The sequence below is a fragment of the Struthio camelus genome, chromosome 15, assembly GCF_040807025.1.
Source record: "Struthio camelus isolate bStrCam1 chromosome 15, bStrCam1.hap1, whole genome shotgun sequence".
Taxonomy (NCBI): domain Eukaryota; kingdom Metazoa; phylum Chordata; class Aves; order Struthioniformes; family Struthionidae; genus Struthio; species Struthio camelus.
The window spans coordinates 4,987,807-5,012,242 of NC_090956.1; the positions used below are offsets into that span (position 1 = coordinate 4,987,807).

The 24,436-nt window shown below is 58.6% G+C and overlaps 2 protein-coding genes across 13 annotated transcripts in view; one reads left to right on the forward strand and one right to left on the reverse strand.

Moving 5' to 3' along the window:
- Nucleotides 1-1,557, forward strand: part of TNRC18 (trinucleotide repeat containing 18) — a 60,972-nt gene extending 59,415 nt beyond the window's left edge. For all 9 annotated transcript variants that reach the window (XM_068908956.1, XM_068908947.1, XM_068908952.1 and 6 more), the window contains 2 exons: nucleotides 416-490; nucleotides 1,074-1,557. In XM_068908956.1, coding sequence (XP_068765057.1) covers nucleotides 416-490; nucleotides 1,074-1,280 — 282 coding nt within the window. In that variant the 3' untranslated portion in view covers nucleotides 1,281-1,557. The remainder of the gene's footprint in view (nucleotides 1-415; nucleotides 491-1,073) is intronic.
- Nucleotides 1,558-1,695: 138 nt separating this feature from the next.
- SLC29A4 (solute carrier family 29 member 4) lies at nucleotides 1,696-24,436 on the reverse strand. 4 transcript variants are annotated; one of them, XM_068908959.1, is made up of 11 exons: nucleotides 24,401-24,436; nucleotides 10,708-10,880; nucleotides 9,401-9,538; nucleotides 8,947-9,060; nucleotides 8,735-8,863; nucleotides 8,045-8,119; nucleotides 7,397-7,662; nucleotides 7,124-7,259; nucleotides 6,607-6,794; nucleotides 6,018-6,258; nucleotides 1,696-5,895 (listed from the first exon to the last, which is right to left on the reverse strand). In XM_068908959.1, the coding sequence occupies exons 2-11, from the start codon at nucleotides 10,868-10,870 to the stop codon at nucleotides 5,753-5,755; spliced, it is 1,593 nt and encodes a 530-aa protein (XP_068765060.1). In that variant the 5' UTR covers nucleotides 10,871-10,880; nucleotides 24,401-24,436; the 3' UTR covers nucleotides 1,696-5,752. The 4 variants fall into 4 exon arrangements, with proteins under 4 accessions (XP_068765060.1, XP_068765061.1, XP_068765058.1 ...); XM_068908960.1 differs by lacking the exon at nucleotides 24,401-24,436 and adding an exon at nucleotides 13,792-13,883; XM_068908957.1 differs by lacking the exon at nucleotides 24,401-24,436 and adding an exon at nucleotides 11,218-13,027.

Sequence of the window (24,436 nt, forward strand, 5' to 3'; positions counted from 1 at the left end):
TCCAAGGACAAGGAAAATACCCATGGCCCCATTCATTACTGGTACCCAAGACGGGGTGCCCCCCTCGTTTCATGTGCTAGGGCTGCCTGTGGTGTGGACAAGTCTGGCATTTACCCTTTGAGCGAGGGAAGGGCGGCGTTTTATCCTGTTAGAAACAAACTTGTGTGTGAATCCAAATGTTTTATCAAGAGCCGGACTGAGGGTAAACACTAGTGACCTGGTACTCAAAAACACTGACTTTCACTCATGTATGTGCAGTGTGGTTTACAGCCTGCTCCCTGTACTTATCACCACTGGTAGTGGATGGAGATGGAGGCTGTGAACGTACATGCTGGGAGTAGTAGATGATAAAAAAGGGAAAACAACTGATTCACCACCTTTTCATTTCTGTCCCCGCTTTTTCTCTTGGGCGCAGCGCTGGGATCAGAAATCTGGCAGGAGTCTGTCCACAGCTTTGCAGGCATCCAACCAGAGGAAGGACTTTATGGAGGTTGGTGGAGCTGGGGAAGCACTGGGAAGGGCTGCAGGGGGGCTGCATAACAAATGCTGCAGGGCAAAAGCCTATGACCATCTCTGGCTCTAGCTTTTTATCTCAGCAGCTGAGTCTGCTGTGTCCAGGACTTTGGCTAGTTGTTTCCTGGAGGGTGGGAATAGTTGCCAGTGCTGGATGTTAGGGGCCAGGAGGCTGGCATTCTGACATCCACCTTTGCGTTTCCATCCTTGACAGGAGGATGACAAAACCCCAGCCTTCTTATTTCCCTGTCCCAAGTGCTCTGCAGCCAAAGGGTTCCCACAGTTGGGAGCTGGCTTTGAGCAAGGGCTCAGATTTAGCACCCTGGGCTGACTGCATCCGCGCTGCCCATGGGAGCAGGCCCACGTGTGTCCCTGCCCCAGACTGGGTCCAACTGGAGGCAGTGTGGACGACTGGGGAGCTTTGCTTGGAGTGTTGAGTACAAGCCCCGGGTGACTGCAGTGAATGCTTTTCCTGCATATTGAAGATGATGCTTCAAATGCTGTGATCTACTGACGGTTCCTTTTCTCTCTGTCTCCCTCTTTCCATTCCTGTCATGCAGCGAGCCCTCTACCAGTCCTCGCATGTGGATGAAAATGATGTCCAGACCATCTCACACAAGTGTCTTGTTGTTGGTCTGGATCAATATGAGCAGATGCTAAAGACAAAGAAATATCAAGACAGTGAGGACCTCTACTACCTTGCAGGGACCTATGAGCCCACTACGGGCATGATCTTCAACACTGATGGGGTCCCTGTCATCTGCTGACCGCCCAGGGGACACGTGCCACCCCCTGGGAAAGGATAGGACAAACCTGAGGACGTGCCTGTTCAGACGACATGATTGTTTCTTTCAATGCTCATGACTTCTGTGTCACACTACAGACAGGAGAGCACGAGAGACAGGGAGGAGGAAGGAGAGGGCTGGAGAAAGGGCTTGGGGAAGCAGTTACAGGACTTGTGGAAGATGCCGTGGGTGGTGGTGATGCCTGAACCCCAAGGCTCTTCTGGAAGTGGCTTTAATTAAGGTGACGCTTGACCAACTTCTCCCTTCCTCATTTTGATCCTGGAAAGCACATGGGTCTCATGATCATTTCACCAGCGGGACCCCCCCAGCAGGAGGGATCCCTTTTGTGTCATTTGCCCCCCATTAACCCAGAAGCTGCCTGTATGTGGAAGTTCACCAGCTAGCCTTCTGCATACACTCTTCTCCGTCCTTATATTCCCATTCCTGCTTAGTTTCGCATGACCCTTTAGGAAGGACAGGGTGGAAGAGAAAGGAGATGAGTCTCTCTCAGCGCCTCGCCTTGATCCTCTTAGCGCCTTTTCGCAGTCCCCTTTCCCTGGAAGCCCCCGGCCCAGCACATATGGAGCACGAAGGAGCAGAGCATGAAGACGGCAGGAGAGGTTCTCCAGGTTGGGAGAAGCCAGGCAGAAGAGGAGCCAGCGGGGTCTTGGAGGCTGCATTCCCACTGCCTTGAACAAAAGGTCTGGATCCACCTCCCCTTTCCCTCTGTTCTGTCCAGCCGCCGAAGGACGATGGGGGAGATAGATTGCCTGCAAGCACATGGTGAGGTGGTGACACTTGGTGGACAAAGAACTCGTTTTGGAGTGTGCAGCAAAGCAGGGAAGGAAACAGCTGGGAAAAGCTGCTTCCTGGGGCTTGGAGCAGAGGAGACCACAGGCCATTGGGACTACCTCTCTTGGCAGAAGAGATTTCGCCTCCCCGCACCCGGCTTTCCCCCTCACGCTTTGCCTGAGCAGAGCCATGGAGCTGAAGCTGGGGAGAAGCCCTCACCCTTCGTCCGAGCCCCACCCCGTGCCCGCAAGCTGCATTTCTGTGGCTAGAGCCACACTGTCATCTTGGGATAGGGAGAGGGGAGCTGTAAAGCTTCCTCCCTGCAGCTGGCCAGCCTCCCCGTGGCTCCTGGGGAGCCGAGTCCATCGCCTCCCCCTGCGGAGCTGAGCCTCCATCTCACTCCCGCCGAGCGGGGGCCGGACCCACAGCTTCGCCGCCGCTGGACCAGCAGCTGTGGAGGATTGCACCCTGCGACGCAGCGTCCGGCCAGGGGAGCGGGGCCGGAGGGCGCCGGAGGAGACCACCGCAACGACACAACATCCTTGCACTTAAACGAAAGAAAACTCCAAAAGACGCACTGATCTTTGCAACTACCGACTCGCACTACGGACTGCTAGGATGCGGAGCTGGGCCCAGCTCGGCCGCGAGCGGCGACCCAGCTCCCGGTGGGGAGACGCTCGCAAGGACAGATCCGAAGCTATCCGCCCTGGTACCGCCGGCGTACCGGACACTAGAGGCCCGGGCTCAGGGGAGAGGGACGGCCCCGCAAAGTGACCCCTCATACTTCAGAAGAACCACATGGTGCTGAACTCATGCCATCTCTACCCAGGCCACGGGCGCCTCATGACGTGGCGGATGTTAGCGGTTCTAAACTGTACAGTTTTAATGTACCAAAAGACTCTTTAGCCCTCCTGTATTATAAGTCTTTAAATGGATTCAACTTTTTAATTATAAATATAAATATAAATATATATATATAAATATAAACTTTTTAAAACTGTGAAAAAAAAATATGAAATTATAAAAAAAAAAGTCAACGACAGAAATGAACACAGTCTGACGTTTAGAATATTATTTTTTATTTCCTGTTGGATTGTGATTGTAAATGATCTGGGAACAGGCACACCCCCCCACGCTCAAAGTGTACTGTACTTCTAGAAGCAAATTGTGTGAGCATATTTTAAAGAGCGAGAGAGAGCGCGCGAGAGAGAGATTTTATGCTAATGTTAAATAGAAAGCACTTAAAACCCACTGCCTTCTATGGAACACAAGGATATTTCAGACAATCGAGAGGAAAGGAGAGCCAGGTTTTTTTGTCTTTTTTTGTTTTGTTTTGTTTATGTTTTGTTTAAAACAATTTTTTTGGCATTCTGTTTGTTGGAGAACTCCGTGTGATCTTTTTTCATAAAAAAAAAAAAATTAATTGAAAAAAAAAAAGAAACCCAACGAAGCATCTTTCTTTGTCTCGCTTTTACTGACCGCGTGGGTTTTTCCTCCCTTGGTGGCAAGGGTCTTTTTTTTTTTTTTGGTCCGGCCGGAGCCTCGCGTGTGTTGTGACGGGGAAAAGCTCTGCTTGCGGAGAGAGACGCCCGGCGGCATCGGCGGCGGCGGCTCGTGGCTCTGCCGTGGGCTGAGGCTGCACCACGCACGGCTGAGATCTTGCCCTGGTGTCCGTCCTGCTGCCCTGGGGCGTCTGTCCGTCCCTCCCCAGCCTAGGGGTCCTGGCCGGTCCCCTTGTGGTGTCTCCTGACGGACGGGACTGGATCCCGAAGCTTTGGGACCTCCACGCTCAGGTCTGCGGGGACGTGGAGAGGTGCCACCAAGTGGAGGGCAGCTCTGGATCGGCCCGACCCGGACCCCTGCGGCCATGGTCATGGCTCGGCGGCCCCCTTCCCCAGGGCACTGTGGCCACGGGGACCGATTTGGAGAGGAAGAGATCTAGCATCTGGTCTTTCTTCTTCCCTGCTCCCTCTGCCTCTCCAGCCCCCTCGGCACCTCCAAACCTTGGGCTCCGCTTCCCGGGGCGGAGAAACCGGATGGTTTCTGCTCGCCTGCTTGCTGCCCATCGGGGTGTTAACACCGTATCACCTTAGCAGCGCTCTGCGAGCTGCCAGCAGCTCGATGGGGACCTGTTCTTGTGGCTGAGCCTCAGCAAGTCCCCAGGTGACAAAGCGGACCCCACGACCAGGTGTGTTACACTGCAGTGGCCCCACATGACAGGCCACCAGGCATCACCCAATGCTCACGTTGGCCCTCCTGGTCCCTCGCCAGCAGCAGAATGGTGGTGCTGCTGCTGTGCCTTGCGCTCGCTTTTTGGGTACCGCATGGCCTCCTGGCAGGCACCGCCGTGGCGCTGGCCATGCTAAGCAGGCTGATAAGCAACCAGGGCGCATCGAGGAGCAGGGACCTGCTAAAGAAGTGCATGAGAAGGCAGGTGCAATGAGTGCATCAGCGCTCAGAGAGGAGCTGCATTTGCAGTAGCCATAGGGGCAACAGTTGGGACTGTCATGGCTCTGAAGTCCCCATCACGTGGACACCTGGGGCTCCCTTTTTGACTGCATGCAGTGGTGGGATGCTAACCAACATGGATCCCACTAGGGACGCGGGGGGGGCAGCACGTGCCACCTTTGCCCTCCCAGCTAACCCTCCTGCCAGGCACTGGCTCGGCTTGCATTCACATCCCCAGCAGCGCACAGGCACCGCAGCGCTGGCGCCCCGGCGGGTGTCCCTGCATGGGTGCCCCGGTGTGGGGAGGGACGCGCTCTGCCTTGGCTTCCCGGGTACGACAAGCAGGGAGGAGACGGTGGTGAGCCGAGCCCCTGCGCCTCTCGCACACAGGGGAAAAAGCAGACGCAGGACAGAAGCAAAAAAAAAAAAAAAAAGGTTGTTTTTTTTTTTTCCAGTTAATGTGAATTGGGTCTTTTACACATGTCTTCAGGAGTCTGCGTACTTGGAGAGGGTCATGATTTCAAGCCATTCTCAGGGAAAACCTGCAGCACCGTCAAGAGAAGCCCAAATCCACCTTCCCGGCCCCACCACGGTCTGAAGGAGCGTTTCCTTTGCCTCTTGCTCCTCCTCTTCCTCGCCAACCCCCACTCGCTCCGGCCCTGCTCTCCCCATACTCCGTTGTCGGCTGCAGGCGAGCCCCAGAGCCAGCCGCCGGGACGCCCTGCGCGGGGGCAGCAGCAGGGCGCCGGCCCCAGCACACCCGCAGCCGCCGTGGGGCAGGGACCAGCCAGGGCTGGGGGCAAAAATTCCCTCTGCCTTTGCCCGGTGCGGGGTTTCCTGTCCCCTTGCAGCTCTTGCAAGAGTTTCTTCCTGCTCAGCTCAAGCAGGATGGGCAGAACCGTCCCCCCCGCCCCCAACCGAGACCCACGCATTGCTTGCCCCAGATGCCATCACCCTGACCGGGCTGGATGCCGGTCTCTGCCCCTCGGGGCACGTTCCTGGTCCTGCTCTCCCCTCCCAAGTCCTCAGTGTTTGCAGGTGTCAGCACCTGAGCCCGTTCAGCGCCGCGATGCTGCTCTCCCCGGCTGGGGATGTGGCGGGACGGGAAGGGGCGTCTGGGCTGAGCGGGGCAGCGGGACTGCGGCAGGAGCAGGGCCAGCGAGTTCCTGCCCCCGGCTGCCAGCTCTTGCCACCAGCCCTGCTCATGCCTGGGCTCAGTACCCCGCCGTGAAGGAGCCGTTGGAGGTTTCGGTGTGGAAACAGGTACTGTGGGATGCACTGGTGAGGCTATAGGCAAAGTAGGCCACGGCAGAGCCCAGCGTCAGCCCCGTCATGTAGGACACAGTCATGGTGTTACCTGCAGGGGAAGGGACATGGGACATCAGGGCCGGCCGCCTGGAAGCCTGCGAGAGCTCTGCTTCCAGTCCCGCCTGCACCAGCCAACCCCAGCCATCCCCGCCAGCACCATGCGCTCCCTACCTGCCAGCTCCCGCTGCTCCGGGCTCACTTTGCCGGCGGCCAGGATCATGGGGACACTGCCAAAGTACCCGTTGGTGATGCCCATGAGGAGGGAGAAGATGCAGGGCCACGCAGGGTGGCCAAAGGCAGGTTTGCCGTTGGGGTACACGCACATGATGAAGAGGGGGATGAACACCACGCGGAGGCAGGAGTAGATGAGGAGGTGAGTCCCTCGCCAGTCATAAGGCAGGGCAGCCAGGATCTGAACCAAGGAGGGGAGAGACCACACTAGGGTAGAAAGCCAAGCAAGGGCTAGATGGATGAGGGGGGCAGGGAGTCCAAATCAGTGGCCCCAAAGAGGACAGGAACTGCTGAAGACAAGAGCATCTGATGCAGGATCTCGACACTGGCCATCCTGATGAACAACCTCACACTGGTTAGATGACCCAAGGGCCAGAGATGACCCTTGATAAAGACAAGAGGCTTTCAAAGAGCAGAGAAGGGAAAGGATAAAAAAAGGGTGCAGGGAGTCAGCTCCTCTCCCCACGGAAAGGTGGGGAGGTCTTCTCTCAGCCCGTTCCTCAGCGTCGCCCCAGTGGGGCTCTCCTACCTTGCCAACAAAGTCCGAGAGGTTGAAGATGGCCATGATGAGGATGGGGAGCCATTCCCCTAGTGTGCAGTTGTGGATCTCTGACTCCAGCCCAGGAAAGAGGCACAGCGTGATGAAGTAGGTCATAGCAATGGAAAGCATATAGGCCCAGATGACCCTGGAGACCACGTAGCGGTGGAGCAGCATGTCTGAGGGAGAAGGCAGAGCAGCTCAGCCAGCAATGGATAAACCAGAGCTCTTTCCCCTCCTCCAGCCTCCCGTCAGCCTCCGCCCAAAAGTCAGAGCCAAAATGACCGTGCCAGTGAGGTGGCAGCTCTCACACATTGGCACATTTGGGGATATCTTCTCAGGAAGAGATTTTTTTCCCCAAATTCTTGGGCACAGAGAGAAATGAGCCCCCCAAAGTCCTGGGTAGTGGATAGTGCCTTCTGCCCCATAAAATGCTGCAAAAATGCCCCGTGCCCTCCACCTGCCTGCCAGACCAGGTTGTCAGGCAAACCCACCACTCAGAACCTACCTCTGAAGCTTGGCCAGCTCCTCTTGATTTTGGGCCGAGGGACGTCGAAGCGCATGTAGGTCCCGCTACCAGCCAGCTCTGCTTCATGTCCCAGGCTGCCTGTGGGGGATCCCAGCTGCCCTCGAGGCCTGTTCTCCTGCACAGAGGAAGATGAGCCCCAAGGTGTGAGCCCCGGGGCTGGTGGGCTTGAGGCAGGGGAGCATGGTGGGGACCACAGTGGAGAGCAGGAACACTGTCCCTGTGCCAGACCGTCCTCTGCAGCAGGGCACTTACGAATCGGATGTCCTCAGCGGTGACATCATGGTGAACCCGGTACCCTGTCCCGCAGTCCCCAGTTCCCTTGGGCTCGGGGAGGCCCTTGCGGGAGCTGGTGGTGTAGTAGCGAACAAAGTGGGTGCGCTTCACCAGAAGATGGAGGATGAAGCACGTCAGCTCCATGCCGATGGAGATGAAGAAGAAGATGACCGTGTTCTCCTTCTCGTCTGACAGCAGGAGCTTGGTGAAGATACGGCTGAGGGAGATGATGACCCCGGCGGTGCCTGGTGGGACAACCAGAGCAGGATGGTCAGGAGAGCGCCCTCCACCACCAAGGAACAGTCACCCTGGGAAAGCCCGGCTGAGCCTGGCCCTAAGCAGAGATGCGATGCTGAGCAATGCCAGCCTCTGGACGTGGAGCACCTGCCAGCAACAATTTTGGGGAGATGGACCTGGCTGCTACCCATCCCACGGCGGAGGACCTCCTGCATGGGCAGCATGAAGGCTGCACAGGTGGGGCCTCCTTTTGTCCACCTCCAGCAACTTTGCAACCCATAACCAAATCTCTTGGGGGACGCAGAGGTGCCCATAGCCCCTGCAACTCCGCTGCGAGCGCCCAGCCACCCTGAGCACACACGGGGACGCAGGCGGTACGTGGGTACTTACTCTCACCCGTCATCACCCCCTGTGTGTAGCGCTTGGGGAGCAGCCCGGTGTAGCCGTAGAAGCTGGATTGCTGCACTTCAAGACAGAGATGTGCAAAGAGGAGGAGGAAGAGGATTAGTGCTCCAGCCAGCACCGTCCCTGCCCCAGGACCTGGAGCCCCAATGTGATTAAGCAGCGTCGGATCAAGCCAGGGCAGCTCAGAGGGCACGGAGCCACCCTGAGTGATGCCGGCAGGGAATATCACGGCGCCAGACACCCTGCAGAGCCTGGCTTGCCATGGGGAGAGTGAGGCGCGAGGGGGATCAGTCGCAAGCCCGACACTTGGTGGCCAGAGGAAGAGGAGGAGTGAACATGCCCCACACCGCAAGAGCGAAGAGCATCACACAGCCATCGTGAAATGGCTAGAAACAGCCCCAAAAGCAGAAAAGCCCTACAAGGGTGGTCCCATCCCAAGGAGCCCTTGGCTGCAGCTGTTTGCGCTCCTTCCTCCTGCTTCGTCTCCCCAGCAGTGATGCCAAGGGCGGGCAGTGTGCTTCATGCAGATTCAGGGGCTCGGGGACCAGGCAGTGGGATGGGCAAACAAGTGTTTATCCCAAGAGACCATGGATCTTTGGGATGGGGCTGTTTTCCCATCCTTATCAGAAGGGCTGTCCGTGTCCCCTATCTGCACCGGCAGCCGCCCTGACATACCTGTGCAGCCAAAGGCCACCACCCCCACAGCGATGAGGTTGATGGCGTATGCTTGCCGGTGGGTGAAGAGCTCCAGCCAGACATCGCAGATGCTAACGAAGAGCAGGGGCCCCAGGGCGAGGAGGTAGCCTGCAGGGGGGGACACAGAGGTGGGTAGTGGCTGGAAGCGAGGGATTGGCACTGGCCGTGGACGCGTGGGGCTGCACACTCACCTACGGCGATCCTAGTGTGCAAGCTCAGCAGCTCCACGAGGGCGTTGTTGAGGAGGACGGCCACCAAGGCCACCAGGATGTAGGTGAGGCTCATGTCGAAGACGATGGAGGTCCCTGTGGAGGAGGCAGGGCGCTGGGGGTGGCCGCCTGGTGGCCTGGCTCCTGCAGGAAGCATCCCCCAGCTCTTCCCACACTTAGGGACAGGGCCCGTTGTGCCCTTCTGAGCCCGCTCAGCACCATTAGCTCAGCCAAGAGCAGCCTTTCTAGTGTGGAGATGGCTCACTTACAGGAACAAATCAGCCCGAATCATGGACCCGCTCAAGCAGGCCTTCCCACATCAGCCTTTTTCCATGCCCTCTAAACCTGTCCCTGGCTCATCTCCCTGCACACCACCATGGCATGCAGGACGCAGGCCCGGGACGTGCTGAGAGCACTGCAGCCAAAGAAGACCTACCTGGATATTTATGATGCAGATAGTCCACATCAGTGATAAAGCTGTTGTATGGCAGGAGAAATCCCACCCCGGCCAGCAGCATGGCAAAGTAAATCCCGTGGTATCGGTCCTGGGGCTCGGGGTCCTCAGAAACTGTCCCTGAAAGGGGAAGGAGAGAGAACAATTGACGGTCGTGCTGCATGCCAAAACCCCCTGCTTGCAAATACAAGATGCTGCTTTTGCACACGGGAACCAGCCCTTGGTGGTGGTATAGCCCTGCAGCCAGCTGAGACAGGGTGGGATTGTTCAGGGTATTTTTTTCAATAACATCTCTTAGCTCAGAGGAACATCCCTTGTCCCAGGGAGCAGCATCTCTCCCGGGGCTGGTGCTGCTGGTCTGGTCCCAAGGGAGCACATCTGGCTGCCCAGAGCCTGTCTCATGCCAACCTCCTCCACTGGAGGAAAGCCCTGTCAGGATCCTTTATGGCAAATGAGAGTATCATGGCTGGCTAAAATTGCCCCATGAGTAGCAAGTGCTTTGGCAGCAAGGAGAGCTGTGGGCACCCGGCAGCGCTTGCGCTAATAAACGGCACTAGCCTGAAGAAATTCCTTCCATAAATAAAGGCGTTTCAATGAGAGGCCCAGGAGGTAGGAGAATAGAAGGCTTTGCTGGCTGACAACTTCAAGTAAGAGCCGAATAGCCTCACGGCCAGATCATGTCCATAACAACCAAACCCAACACACAGGAGGCATCAAAGACCATGTGGAGGCAGAGACACCAGTGGCCTGGGGTGCAAAAGGGCAGCGGAGGGCCAGGGCAAGGCTCAGTGCAAATCTGCTGGCTTCCTGGGAGATGTCCCCCATGTCCAGCCTCTGCCTAGCTGGGAAAGGGCAAGACAGAGAGTGCAGGGGGCACAAGCCAAGCAGAGAGCCATGAGCGCCAGGCAGGAGGAACAAGGCAGTAAATGTGCAATTTGCTGGTAAAAGGCAGGATCTGCTGCTGCAGGATGTTGTGCAGGCTAAAATAGGCACAAATAGGTCCCAAAAAAGCATTAGGCAATTTTATGGTGTTTCAGTCCATTTGTGGCTATTAAACGCAGCCCAGGAAGTTCCCACTCTGCTGGGAAGTGGAAAAGCAGCAGTGCAGATAGCTCATAGCCTGCTGTCCTCCCAAATCTGTCCCTTGGTGGCAAGTACCCTGTGGGGCAGCTCTATCCTTCCCCTGAGTTTCTCCCATCCGCAAGCCTCAGGGTGCTGGCACTGGGTGGACAGTGGGTTCCTCGCAGTGCCCGTCACCTGCATGGCTGTGTCCCCTGCTGAGCCCTTACCTGGCTCCATGAAGGTGAGGACACCCTTGGCCTGGCTCCCTTTTCCCTGTAGCTCTTCCTCCTCCAGCTGGTAGCTGTCGAAGCTGAAGCTCATCACCACGTTGCCCTCTGGTGTCCCTGCCGGGCTGGTGTCCTTGAAGCGGTTGGCTCCCACCGAGCCCATGGTGGCTGACCTGTCAGGAGACCAGTGACACCAGTCAGGAGCATGGGTGGGTGAGATCTCTGGCGCGCCCTGCCTGGGACAGTCCCAGGTGTCCCCACATAGGTGGCACAGTCTCTTTGCAGCCCTCACCATAGGGTTGTTATTTAGAGGGCGGCTGCACCCCACTGAGCTGCAAGGGACGGCTGCAGCCACGGTGGCTCAGGGCCCATGCTGCACCGCTGTCCCCAGTGGGACCGATGTGCCTGCTCAGGGCACGATGCTTCTGCAGCATTCAGCCCTTCCCCCCAGGTGCTTCTTCTCCATCAACACCCCCGTGACCCCAGCAATGTCCCCATGCTGCCCGTGACCTTGGGATGCAATTGTCGACCTTCAGCTCTTCAGGCTTGGAGTAAAAGCATCTCCATGGCTTCCTTCTCCTCCGTCCCACCAATGCCTCACTCTGGGTATGAAGAAACCAGGATCTCTTTTCCTCGACATCCTCCCCTCCAGGAAGGCTGCTTTCATCGAGCACAGTGGGGACCCCAGCAGGCCATGCAGCAGCAGCAGCCCGCGAGCCACAAGAGCAGAGGAGGAGGAGGAACGCCATTTATGAGAACGACTCAGGACAGGCGCCCCTGCTCCAAGCATCCTGCTCCAAGCAAGAGCAGAGGTTTTGGGCTGCAAGTGGAGAACTGTTGGGGTCCATGGCCAAACTAGGGCAGTGCAAATCAGCAGCAGTGGCATTAACCTGCTGAACTCCTCACCACGGGATGCTGTGAATGCCAAATGCTGGCATGACTTCCAAAAGCAATTAGATAAATTAATGGGTGAAAACCATTCACGGAGGGCGGTTGAAAGGGAAGAGCCCACTGCCTTGGGAAGTCCTTGCTCACCGCACCCTGAGCCTGTGTCATCCCATGTTAACTCTGTCTTTGTGCTCTTTTCTTGACTGACCATGGGTAGGGGCTGAACTACTGGCTTGGGCTTAAATTGGGGAGATACCCTTCTGCTCATGAGATGGGCCAGCAAATGAGCACAGCGATGCTGGCGGAGGTGGGATGGACCAAACAGGCAAACTTGCGTCTCAGTAACAGCTCCCAAAAGATCTGGCAACCTTCAGAGACCCCACCAACATCAGACTGAAATGTGGTTCCTCCTTTCAGGTCTATCCCAGCCCAAATCCCCCCCGTGGAGAGCAGCCCTGGTGTACAGGAGGGGATGCTCTGTATTACCGGCACCAGTCACTAGATGCCAGCCTGCCTCCGCCGCCAGCCAGGCCAGGGACCACCCATCTGGCTGGGAATAAAACCTCCTTCAAGCCAGCAGGTCGAGGCCAGCAAGGGAGGAAAAATCAATTAAAGTCATTTGTCTTGTCTCTCTGCAAGCTGTGGTGTTTGCAGGAGCAGAAAGGTTTCTTCAGAGCCTCTCTGGCTCCAAGCTGCCAGGACACGTACAAGATGAACAGACAGGAAAATTGTGGGCTGCAAACGCAGCTGCCCACAGACTTGTGTGCATGCAGCTGACCCCGGATATCACTTGAGATTTCACTTTTTACATTTTCTCCCCTTTCTTTCCTCAGCCCCAGAATATATTTGCTTATTGCAGGGCCTTGCTGCACCTGCAAAGCAGTAAGCCCTGCACCCAGGGCTGTATCAGAGCCCGCGGTGCTGAAGGGCCCCAAATCAGGCCAGAAGCTGGTTCTCCCCACACAGAGACCCCCCAGAACCAAAGGCAGCATCCCTGCCCTGGAGCCAGTCGGGCGCATCCTCTGTTGGCTTCCCACAAGGACCAGGCGTTTCTCCACTGGCTCATGCCCAGCCCCGATGGAGCTGGTGCCAGAGCTGACACACGCCTGCCTCGTCCCTCCTTGGGAGAGCCACACTTTGTCAGCCCAACGTGGGCCCCCTTCCGCCCGGTACTAAGGACTGTGCACGAAAACCAGCCAACGCAAGCCTGGCCCGTACACACTTGATGCTAGAGACACCCCAGGTGGTAGGACCCGACAGGAGCCATCTCCCAGGCCGCTTGGAAAGCCTGTTGCAGGCTTTTGTAAGGAAATCCTGCTTGGAGAATAAGCCTATTACAACGGCTTCTTATTTAATGTGGCTCGAACTTCTTACTGACAGCAGCAGCCAGGGGAGCCAGGAGCAAAGCGGGCTGCGGTGCGCGGCCACGGTGCTGGAGCCAGCCCGCCAGCGCCTGGCTGCTTCGCCTCCTGCTCCCTCGCACCGCGGCGAGCCGGCCGCCCCTTTGCGTTGGCGCCCCTGCACCCGGGGGGCGAATCGGGCCCCGGCACCTCTCTGGCCGCAGCACCCGGAGGTGAGCGGCCTCCTCGGTCGCAGCCCGGCCTGAAAGATTCGCAGCCACGACCCCAAGGGTACGGAGCTCTGCAGGGCAGAGCAGAAGCAGCGGCTGCTGCCCCTCCTCGTCCCGGCTCCAGGAGGGCCCTGGGCAGCGCAGACCCCCTCAGCCCCCCCCCCCCCCCACTGCCCATCCGGGGGAGATGATAGGAGATTTCTGCCCAGCAAGAAGGTACCCGCATTTTGGCAGCGCTGCCTTCAGGGGCACCTCGCAAGCGCCGAAGCCGCAATTAAAAAAAAAAAAAAAAGAGAATCAAATAAAACCCTCTTTGTGATCGAAGGAGAAGCCACCCACGGCGGGGGGGAGGGTGGGGGGGGACGGTGCCTCGGGGAGCAAGCAGCCCGCACGCCTGCGGGGGGAGGGTGCTCGGCGGCGGGCTGCACGGGGACGCTCGGGGGGGGGTCTGGGGAGGGGGGCGCCGCCGCCGCGCGGCACCCCGCCGGCGGGCTGGCACGGCCGCCCCAGCCCCTCGCTCCCGCCTCGGCGCCTCGCGCTGCCTTTGTCCGCGGCGCACAAAGGCGCCCGGGCCGGGGGGGGGCCGAGCCCAACAGGTTCGCGGCGGCGGCGGCGGCTCCTCTTACCTGCGGCGAGCGGGGCGGCTCCGCTCCGCTGCCCTGCGCTCCGCTCCGCTGCCCTGCGCTCCGCTCCGCTCAGCCCCGCCGCCGCCCGGGCTCCGCCGCCGCCGCCGGCCGCCGCCGCCGCCGCCCGGCCATGCCGGAGCCTCGGCCCCGCCGCCACCCGCAGCCGGCGGCGCCGCGAGCGTGTGCGAGAGGGAGAGCGAGAGGCAGAGGGAGCCTCCTCCTCCCCTCCTCCTCCTCCTCTGCTCCCCTCCTTCCTCCTCCCCTCCTCCCCTGCTCCCCTTCTCCTCCTCCCCTGCTCCCCTCCTGCCTCCTCCCCTGCTCCCCTCCTCCTCCTCCTCCCTTGCTCCCCTCCTCCTCCTCCTCCTCCTCCTCCCCTTCTCCCCTCCTGCCTGCTCCCCTCTTCCTCCTCCCCAGCTCCCCTTCTCCTCCTCCCCTTCTCCCCTCCTGCCTGCTCCCCTCTTCCTCCTCCCCTGCTCCCCTCTTCCTCCTCCCCTGCTCACCTCCTGCCTCCTCCCCTGCTCACCTCCTCCTCCTCCCTCTCCCCGCAGCCCCCAAGCCCCGGGGCCACCGCCGGCCCCCAGCACCGCTGGGAAGTGGCTGCCAGCTGCTTAGTGTCTCCTGCTCCTTCACCAGTCGATAGCTACCGTCCATAGGTACCATCCCTAGGCACCACCCATAGGTACCTTCCTAGGTACCGAGAAAGGCTCTCAGGGGCACTCCACGAGGCCTGGAGCTCATCGCAGTGAGGTCCTGGGGAGGATGTCCGGGTAATTTCATTGACTACATTAGCTTTAGTCTGGTTATAGGAAGCTGGAGCGTTCCCCTCCCTGCAGACTGCTGCAGCACAAGAGGGGCCAACGGGGCCGGCACAAACTGTCCCAAAGAGGGACGGACGGGTGAACGGGTGCGATGCCCTCTGACTGGTGGTGTGCAGAAATCCCCCAGCTTTCCAGAGAGCTCGAGCTATTTTGCTCCTTGACTTCCAGAAAACAAGGCGAAGCCCTTCCCCGCGGCCCGAGGTGCCATCCTTTGCCCCAGGAGCTGCTGCAGCTGCAGCTGCATCGGCACCGCAGCTCGGCGCCGGCTGGGCATCTCTTTCCTGCGTCTGCGCAGATACCTTGCGCGTTTCCCATCCATCTCCTGTTGCTCTCAGTGCCTCCTCTTGATGCAGCCCCTGCCGGGCTGCAGCCCAGTGCTGCTTTTGCAAGAGGAAGGACTGAGAAGAGACGCCACGAGAAGACCAAACCCTGGCTACACGCAGGAGCAGCGTTCGCTGTGCTTTCTGGTTACTCCAGGACTTTCCTGGGGGGGGGGGGGGGGGGCAGGGGGGCAAAAGCCAGCAGGAAGGGGAAGAGTTACTGCTCCCTCCTTGCATGCAACTGCAAGGAGCCAGGCTATGAATTACAATCTTCTCCCAGTCAATAAATGCCACCTTGAATAAATCAGCGCGTGGCCCGGTGGGATGCGCTGCTGGCTCTCATGCCAGAGGAAATTAGAGAGACAAAACAGGCTGCATCTCCTCAGTCACCTTTTGCTGGGAGCAGAGCTGAGCAAAGGGTCTCCAGCAAATTCATTCAAGGGAAAAAGATGAGCCAGGTGGAAATTTCCATCTTTTCTCCTTGGCTGAAACAGTCAGAGTTTGGCTCAGAGCAACCTACTACCTCACTTAGCTCTTAAAGGCCAAGGGAGCTGTGAGGCCCTCATTTCGCTGCTCCCCCCTTGGCTGAGCACAGGCAGGGCTCAATGCACTAGTGAAAAGGTTTTTCTTTTCTTTTCTTTTCTTTTCTTTTCTTTTCTTTTCTTTTCTTTTCTTTTCTTTTCTTTTCTTTTCTTTTCTTTTCTTTTCTTTTCTTTTTCAGGCTGCAAGGGACAGATCCATTTTGGATGGATTTGTTCCACTCTAATTTGATAGCGCCTGGTTTACGCCAAGGAATTTTGCCTCTCCCCAGGCAAGAACAGTTTGGCTCTCCAAAAATCCCTTTAGCCCCTAAAACGCACCTCAGCCCCACATGCCCTCGGCGTCACCTGGGACCTGCTGGTTTCTCCCGCGCTGTGTTTGCAGGGCCGGCCCCGCGGTTTGCCACGCAGAGCGCTGGCGGCGGCGGAGGATTTCATAAAACAGGCGCAGCGTTCAGCCACTTCAGAAATTCCCCTTTACCACGGTGGAGGGTTTCAGGCCAGCAGCGAGGCGGGTCCTGGGATGAAGGCCACCTTTATCCTAGCGAGAGGATGCTAACAGTACCAGGAACGGATACTTTTAAATGACCTTTTCTGTTCCTATGGGGAGGGGGTGATTTTGCTGTGTTTGGGCTCCCTCTCACCCTCCATCCAGTTTAACAGCAGAGAAGACATCACAAAGACATGACACTCTCGCAGCGATGGCCTGGAGAGACTGTGCTGGCACCACCTCCGAGGGAGAGCGGGCTAAGCACAACCCTATTAGACACCAAAGAATCCAGCTGGAGCAAGCCTGCAGGCTGCCCCGCTGCGGGGCCGCGAACCCGGCTCCTCCAGGCCCCCCCAACGCCTTCGGATGCCCCCTCCTGAAGCCCCAGATACGGACCCAGGGCTGGGGGGGATGCTGGGGCCCGGCGCCCGGCGCCCCATGGCCCCCCCAGGCCATGATTTCTCAAGCCGTGCTTCGGGCCACAAGGAACTTGCCAAGCGAGGGACCCGGATGCGCTCGATGGGGCGGCCCGAGCCGGGTCTGAGGCCGAGCCTTGCCCCCGTGGCCCAGCGAGCGTTTTGCAAAGCAGCAACGGTGCGGGAGGGCGACGCAGCGCAGGGCTGCCGCCCGGCCCGGCGTGCCACGGCCCCGCTGCCCGCACCGCTTCCTCCGTCCTCCGCGCCTGGGCCAGCAGGTCGCACCCGGGCGCCAACGTCCCTGCTGCTCCCTCCGGCCCCGCGGGCTCCCGCGCCTCCCGCGCCCGGCGCGGAGGAGCTTTCCCTTCCCGCCCGCGCCGCTGGGGTTTCGGTCATCGGCGGGACGGCTCTGCTTTCGCATCCGGCGCTCCGGCTGAAGGCGCTTTCCATGAAGGGCTCGGCCACCGCAGCGGTTTCCAGGGGCTTGTAAATATTGATGGAGGCCGGCGAACGCTTCGCCAGGGCGCTCCCCGGGAAGCCTGGCGCCCGCTCGGATGCGTCAGGCGCTGCCGAGGGGCTTTTACCGAGCTTAATGGAGCTGAAAGCTCAGCTAAGGATGATTTATCGCGGGAGAAGCGCCACGGCTGCTGAGTGCGACGGCGAGGGCCTGAAGCCGGAGCCCAGCCAAGCGGGGCGAGAAACCCTCCCGGGCGCGAGAGCCCCCAGTTCGCGCCTGGGTTGGAGGGTCCCCCCCGAGCCAGGACCGGGCAGAGCATCGGCGGCGGAGGGCTGAGTGCCCCCAAGGCGCCTTTGGCAGCTGCGATGGGGGTTTTTGGTGAGGACGGGGGTTCATTCAGGGATCCCCTTAATCTGGTCTCTCCCTCTGAGTTTTGCTGGGCTCTTAAATTTTTCACCTGGACGTGAATAATTTAGGGCCGATGCAGCTCGCTCACGGTTTGCGAGCTTGAACGCTCCTTGGCTTTCTGCTTGACCCACTTGCAAAGCCGGGAGAACCTGCCAGATGCGATGCTCCACGCGTGGGAGGGCCAAGCCGGCCCCGGCCACGACACCCCGCTCGCCCCCAGCTCCTTGGGCACCCAAGGGGCTTTGGACCCCCTGCTGGGGGCTCTCCCCCGCCTCCCAGCAGCCCGTGGTCAAACGATGCCACGTGGCGAGAACGGGGCATGGAGCATCTCCCACCCGCCCCCAGCACGGGTCGGGCTCTGTTGCTGTTCCCTGGAGGGATTTTTTTTTTTGGCTTCTCTCCTTTTTCCTGCCTCTCGGCAGTTGTCCCGCAGCCCCGGCCAGGGCAGACCCCTGCCCCGGGCTGCCCCGGCCCCCCCGGCAGCCCTGCGCAGCAGGGGTTTGCCCAGCTCGGGAGCCAGCTGCCGAGCTCCTGGCCCGCCACCACGGCTCCTTGCCCATCACAGCGTCCCCTCGCTTTTCCCGAACCTGGTCAAACCCTGATCCGTCCCACAGCGTTGGAATAAAACGATGCTGATTCGTTTGGCTCAGGGATGCTAGATTTGGGATTTAGGGATGGTCTGGACAAACGCCCTGTGTGTCTTTTTTCTCACCCTTCTAGAGGGGTTGGTTTTAATTCATTTTTGCTGCCGCCAAGGGGAGGGAAAGGAGAGGTCTCTCGGGGTCTCTGTCCCATCACGCTGAGCAGCTGATTTCCACTTGCCTGCCTCCCCTCGGGGACAGCTCGTCCCCGCTGTCCCCATCCCGGGGGACACACAAACAAGCCATCCCCTCCAGTGTCCGCTTTGCAGAAACCCCGCTGCAGAAAAAAAAAAACCCAAAACCCCAAAAAAACCGATTCCCTACCCAAACTCTGCTTGCACTCGCAGGAAAGGACGGACGTGTCACGGCTGTGCCCAGACCCCGTCCCCTCTGCCCCAAATGCATGGCTGCATCGTACCTGCGGTTTCCGAGCGGGCGGAGAGGGGGACCCGCGGGCTCTGTCTCGCGCTCGGCGCCCGCGGGCAGCGCTGCCGTCCCGCCTCGGCTCACCCACGGAAACGCACAGGCTTCCCCCGCGCTCGCGCAAGCCCTCCTGCAAAACACTCCTTTAAAGAGCCTCGGAGCCGGCCAAGCGCCCCGCGCGCGTCCCCGGGCGCCTGCCGCCGAGCCGGCTCTGCACGACGAGCCGGAGAGGAGCCGCGAGCGTCGCCGCTTGGCCGGAGTCGCGCTCGAGGGGTGACCGCCGCCGGCGAGAAACGCGGAAGAGCCAGGGAATTCGTTAAAGGCAACTCGAGGGGCTTTGTCACAATCCGATTGCCGGCGAGCAGACATCCCCAGCCCTGGCAGGCAGTTAGGCCCCCGAGGCGCCAGGATTAACCGTGTTTTCCCCGGGCTTCGCAGAAGGATTTGGATTGAACCCACCGCGTTGGGGGACAGAGGGGCTGAATCAGAGACGAGCTTATCACCTTCGGGGTCCCAGCTGCTCACCGAGGCTGAGGACAAACTTTTTCAGCCAGATGCCGTGATTCAGAGACTCTCTCCTGCAAAGGGTTACTCTCCGCATCCCTCCCGCCCCCGCACCAGCTAAACCAGCCCGGGAGAGCTGGAGAAACCCGCAGAGGATACCCAGAGCCTTTTTCCTCCCCCTCCTTGTTGGAGCAGATTTGCATCCATCCCTGATTAATCCAAGATGAGCTGCTAATTCAGTTCCTTGATTGCAACTTTGCATAATTGCTACACACACGCACAGCACAGCCGCAAGATGGGGGGAAAAAAGGAGACAATCAGCAGCAGGAGCAGCGGGAGAAAGGGCCCGGCAGGGCCCGAGTTTGAGCTCTCGCCCACGGATCTGGGCTATTTAAAGACCCAGGTTGCGAGAAAGAGATTTTCTCTGAAGGCAGAGAGTGGTGACACCCACCAGGAACGTCCCCCCCCCCGGCACGAGGATGACAAAAGACCTCGCCTGCAGCCGCGAGCACAGCCTCAGCGCTGCCGGGGCCTGCGCGCCTCCGGCCGTGGGAAACGGAGGCGGCTCAGGGAAATCCTCTCTTCCCTTGGGATCTGGGTGAAACCCAGAAATAATTACCCTCATAGTGGTAATAATTACTGGCAACAGTTAGTTATCCTCAGCCGGTTCCCAGAGGGCAGATGGGACCCACCGCTATTGAGCCTTCTGCACCCTGGGCCGTGCTTGCAGCGCTCCTTTTAGGTAAATGAGGGCACAGATGTACAAGAACTACGGCCCCTTTGGTTATTACTGTATTACTACCAGTCTTAGCATGCTCTGTCCCTCTCATCGCCCCTTCCCCTGTTCAGGGGGTTCCAAGTGGTTGTCTGTAGGTTTCAGAGTGAACGCTCCACCGAGGTAAGCCGGGCAGGTGCCTCCAGACCCGGCCGGTAGACGAATGGCGGGAAGCATCGGCGGCTGCTACCGTCCTCGGAAAGCAAAAGGGAGCGGCGAGGGCCGCCAGGCAGCACCGCACGCGTCGCCACGGCAATCGGCCAGGCGGCTGGCTTAACCGAAACGCGCTGCCCCGGCCCGTTCCTCCGCAGCGGGGTGGGCACCGGGGCACGCAGGAAGCCTGACGCCAGCGCCAAGCCCGTGGTGCTGCTGGCGCGCGTGGCGCGTTAAACGCCTTACCGGGGATTTGCATAAGCTCGGGGAGGGAGGAAGAGGAGCGAGAAGAGTGGTGACGCCGGGAAAGTAAATGCGTTAAAGTGCTTAGGGGAGGGGAAAAAATCTGATAAAGGAATAAACCAGTTAAGGGAATATATTACTTGTAGCCCGGGTATTCAAATCCCGTCTTGTAGGAAATCCTCTTAAAGCAATCACCTGATTGTGCGTTAAATTCCTAATTGAATAATAAGGGAATTATATATTTATTGCCTATAGGCACGAAGATGGGAGCAGGAAAAGCATCTCCTGGCCCTCCGGAGGCGCGTGAGCCAAGCAGGAGGGAGGCGCACCAAAACTGCCGGGCTGCTTTGGGGCTCAAGAGAGGGAAGGGAGGGGGGGAAAGAAACAGGAGGGATAAAAAGCCCCAGGAGCCACTTTCTTCCCGGAGATCATTCTCCTACCCGGCCGCTTCATTTCATAAACAGGCTTATTTATTTCCTTATTTATCCCCCCTCTTCACTCCACCTGGTTTTCTTTGTTGTTTGTCTTACCCAGCGCCACCGCTCTGCCCGTCCCTGGGGCTGCACCTCTCTTTAAAAAGCAAGTTAAAAAAAGAAAGAAAAAACCCCAAAACCTGACCGTGGATGACTCCCGAAAAGGCCTGCGCGGCAGGGCGCTGAAGAAGAGGCGGTGGTGAGCGCGGCGCCCGGCCAGCGGCAGCAGCAGGCTCCCAGCCGCCAGAGGCTTTTTATTAAGCGCAATTTGATTGCCGGGGCCTCGCGCTGCAGTGAGCGGGAACAATAAGGGAGGCTGGTTTTTGTTGGTTTTTTTTTTTTTTGGTTTGTTTGTTTTAAACGGAGACGATCACTGAGTTTCCCCATCGCGGTTCGGCCCCCTCCAGCGGCAGGGAGCAGGCGGGCCGACCGCAGCAGGTACTTTGGGCCCGGGAAGGCCACCTTGCTGTGCTGGCTTTTAGTTTTATTTCCAAACAGGTTTTTTTATTTCTTAATTTTTTTTTTTTAAAGAACCGATTTCAGCTGGTAAAAACAACTAGTTGCATCCTGACCTCTACGAAATGCAAATTCCCTCCCGCCCTGGGAGACGTGAAAGGCTGTTTCCTATCCGAAATGTCGAAAAGGAGAGAGATGAAGCCGGCCAGCTCTGCCTCCCTGCTTCTGTTTACGACATTGCTTTCGGGGGCAGAGGGAAGAGGAGCTCCGCGCCGTTTCGCCTTGCCCCCTCCCGGCAGGGCTCCTTCCGCCGCCGGCCCAGCCCGCCGAACCATCTGCTGGGGAAAACACAGCCAGCTGGTCCTCAAATCGGCAAGAAAAACCCCATGCCCAGAAACACGGCTTTAACCGCAGCCGCTCGACAGGCAGCGTCTGGCCCCACCGCGGCTCCCTGCAGCCCGGCACGGCTGCAGACGGGCTCCTTCGGCAGCCCAGGGCGGCCGGGCGAGGGTCCTCACCCCCTTCCGCCGAACCAAAATTAGTTTTTGGCTTTTTTTCCTCCCCGGCTTGTCCTGCACCAACTCACCGTGCACCAGGGCAGAGGAGGCGCCCCGAGCCCGCACTGAACGCACCGCAGCGGTTGTGCTGCAGAACGGGGCAGAGGGACGCTGCGAGGGGAAAGCCGGGATGCTCGGGCCGAGGAGCAGGGATGTCTCCTCCGGGCGCCTCGCACCACCGCCCAGCGGCGGCACGCCGGCAGGAGCCCGCGCCGCCGGGCCCTCTCCAACCCCCAGCAAGGCCTTCGCCGCGATAAACCCCGCGCGCGCTCCCGCCAGGACGTCTCGCTAGCTGGCCTCGGCGGATCAAATAAGTTATCGGCCCTTGTCGGGAGCTGCCGAGGGGAGCGGGTCACGGATGGCGACGAGGGGCTGCGCGCGCGTCGCCCGCTCCTCGCCGGCGGACGGACGGAGGGACACGGCGGTCTCCTACCCACCTCGCGGGCCAAGGCGGATCCGGGCGCCGGATCACCGGTCCCCGAGGCCGTTCCCGGAGACGTGCAAACGCAAGGCTGGGGCTCCCTCCCAACGCCTTTCTTGCCCCTGGAAAACAGTGGGGGGGGGGGGGACGGGACGGGACATCAAAATACTGGCAAAGTCCTCTAGCCCGCTTTACAGCCGCGATAATCTTTTGCGGACTTAGAGAGCTCTGACTCCTTTATTACAATCTCACTGTGCAACTTTACATTAATAAAAACCTCACTGGTTAAAAACAAAACCACACCGTAACAAGGTACTGGAAGGGCAGGCAAAAGAGGTCTCCTGCACGCCGGCTGGCTGAGCAGAAAACCCTCATTAGCTCACATCACGCCGCTAATCAGCTGAGGAAGCCTCTGCCGAGCGCCTGGCAGAGCCGTGGCCGAAAACGCAGCCTGCGCGCTGCCTGCCTCTGCCGAGAGCTGCTGCACGGGGCCGGCGGCCGCTGCGGGACGCGAGGAGAAACGCCGCAGTCGGTGCGGGCTCCGAGGCAAGGACGCCCGAGCTGTGGTCCTGCCTGAACCATTTCATCTCGGACTTGAGTCCTGGGTCACAAGCAAGGAAAAGCAGCGTCGGTGCCTGGTCTCTCGGTCAAACAAAACGACGCGGCTGAACTCAAAAGCCTGCTCACCACCCGCAGACAAAGCGGGCCAGCGGGGAAAGCAGACGTGAGTATGCCTGCCCTTGTAATAGGATAAATAATTGGAGATGAGATTTCTCAGTCCCTTCGCTGGGAATTCACGCTTAATAGGGCCAGACTCAGAAACAGCACAGACAGATGCGAGGCTGCCCATTTCAGTGGAACTGCAGCTGCCCGTCTCGTGGTTTTGACTCATTATTTCGAATTTTGGTGGAGGGCTCACTGGAGAATATTCTTGCCAAGAGATTCACATTTCCTGGTGCTTTGCCGTGATCTGGAATCAGAGAAGAAGCAGCGATAGGAGGGCATGATCCCTGTCTCTAGAGATCACGTACCTTAAGGAACCTGCCCAGACTGTAGGTTACAACAGGTGCCTGCAACACAGCTACAGCCTCGCAACCGTCTCCCAGCGGCATCTCAGCCGCTCGCAGCCAGCAAGCTGGCACACTGCTGACTTGTTTCGCACTACGTCACACCAACCCCAAGCTCTCCGAGCCCACTCCACCAGCCTGACGCAGGAAACGCTTCATTGACAAGACCACCAAGACAACAAAACCACCCCAGGCCAGAAGGAGAGCTGCAAAGTAACCGTTGTCAGCCTCAGACTACTTTGGAGGCCTCTGATGCATCCCTGAAGGGCAGAGCAGTTTTCGAGTCTCAGTGGCTGATGAGACCTGGGACTAGCTCCAGTATGGGAGCTGCTGCTTTACAGATAACCTCTTCTTGATCTTTAGTTTGTGAATAGGTGGAGATGGGAAAAATGGCAGAGAATTAGAGACCTAATGATGAACTGCACATGCACGAGAAGAGACCCTAAATACAGTCAACACCCACCTGAAAGCTCTTGACCAGCATTTATTGGCAAACAACTGAAAGCTGGTTTGCCCTGTCTTTATTTTTTGCGCCTTTGTACACAGTCATCTTCCTCCCTTCCCCTGGTGCCCAGTATCTGCATTCTGGTGACTTCCTCTGGAGCCACAAGCTCTTCCCTAGGCTGATCATATTTAGCGTTAAGCGGCGGCCCTTAAACAGCAAACTGTGGCTGCTGCTGTTTGGCTCGATGTCATTAAACAGTCACTTCTCCCCTGCAAAGAGAGCCGTTTCCATTTCTAAATGGCAATCTGTATTTATGCATTGGGCAGGCCAGGAGCGCAGGGGCAGTCAGACCTTCCCCTGCATCAGCAGGTCTGGAGGACTCCATCCATCCAGGACTTTGGGGACGGGAAGAGTTGTCAGCGCGACCACCTTGGCTGGAAGCTGCTGCCACATACTAAATCTGCCAGCAAATAGTCTGTCTCAGATCCTTAGTTCGCTCCAGGCAAGAGGAGGAGGAAAAACGTCACCAGCAGCTGAATGAACAGTTTAGAATCGCTCATCTGAGCTAACATCGCCAATTCTGCCTGAAGCGCACGAACACACACCAGCAGCGCCAGCCGGGCAGCATTCCCCACCAGAGCTAGATCCACGAGAGGAGACGCCTGCACCTTTACAAGGTCTCTCTACGAAGTCAGGAAGAGAAACAAGGAGGGTCCCATCATTGCATGCTCTTCCACCGTTAGTAGCAGCAGAAAGACTTCTCCCACCCTCACCAGAACATTCATGATGGCTTTGCAGAGGAAAGCATTCATACAAGATAAAAAGAAGGGGCAAAAACAGGAGGCGCCTCGTCACCCATCCACACCAGCTCACTCCATGGGCTTGAAGGCGAGAAGCAAAGAGTTTATAAAGAGAACAAAGCTACATGGGGTGCATGTTTGAAAAACACTACTGCAGATGAAACCCATAAAAGAATAAAGAAAGTTTAGATATCTAAACTCACCTGAGGAACAAGCAGAAAGATGCACCAGTGTGAGTA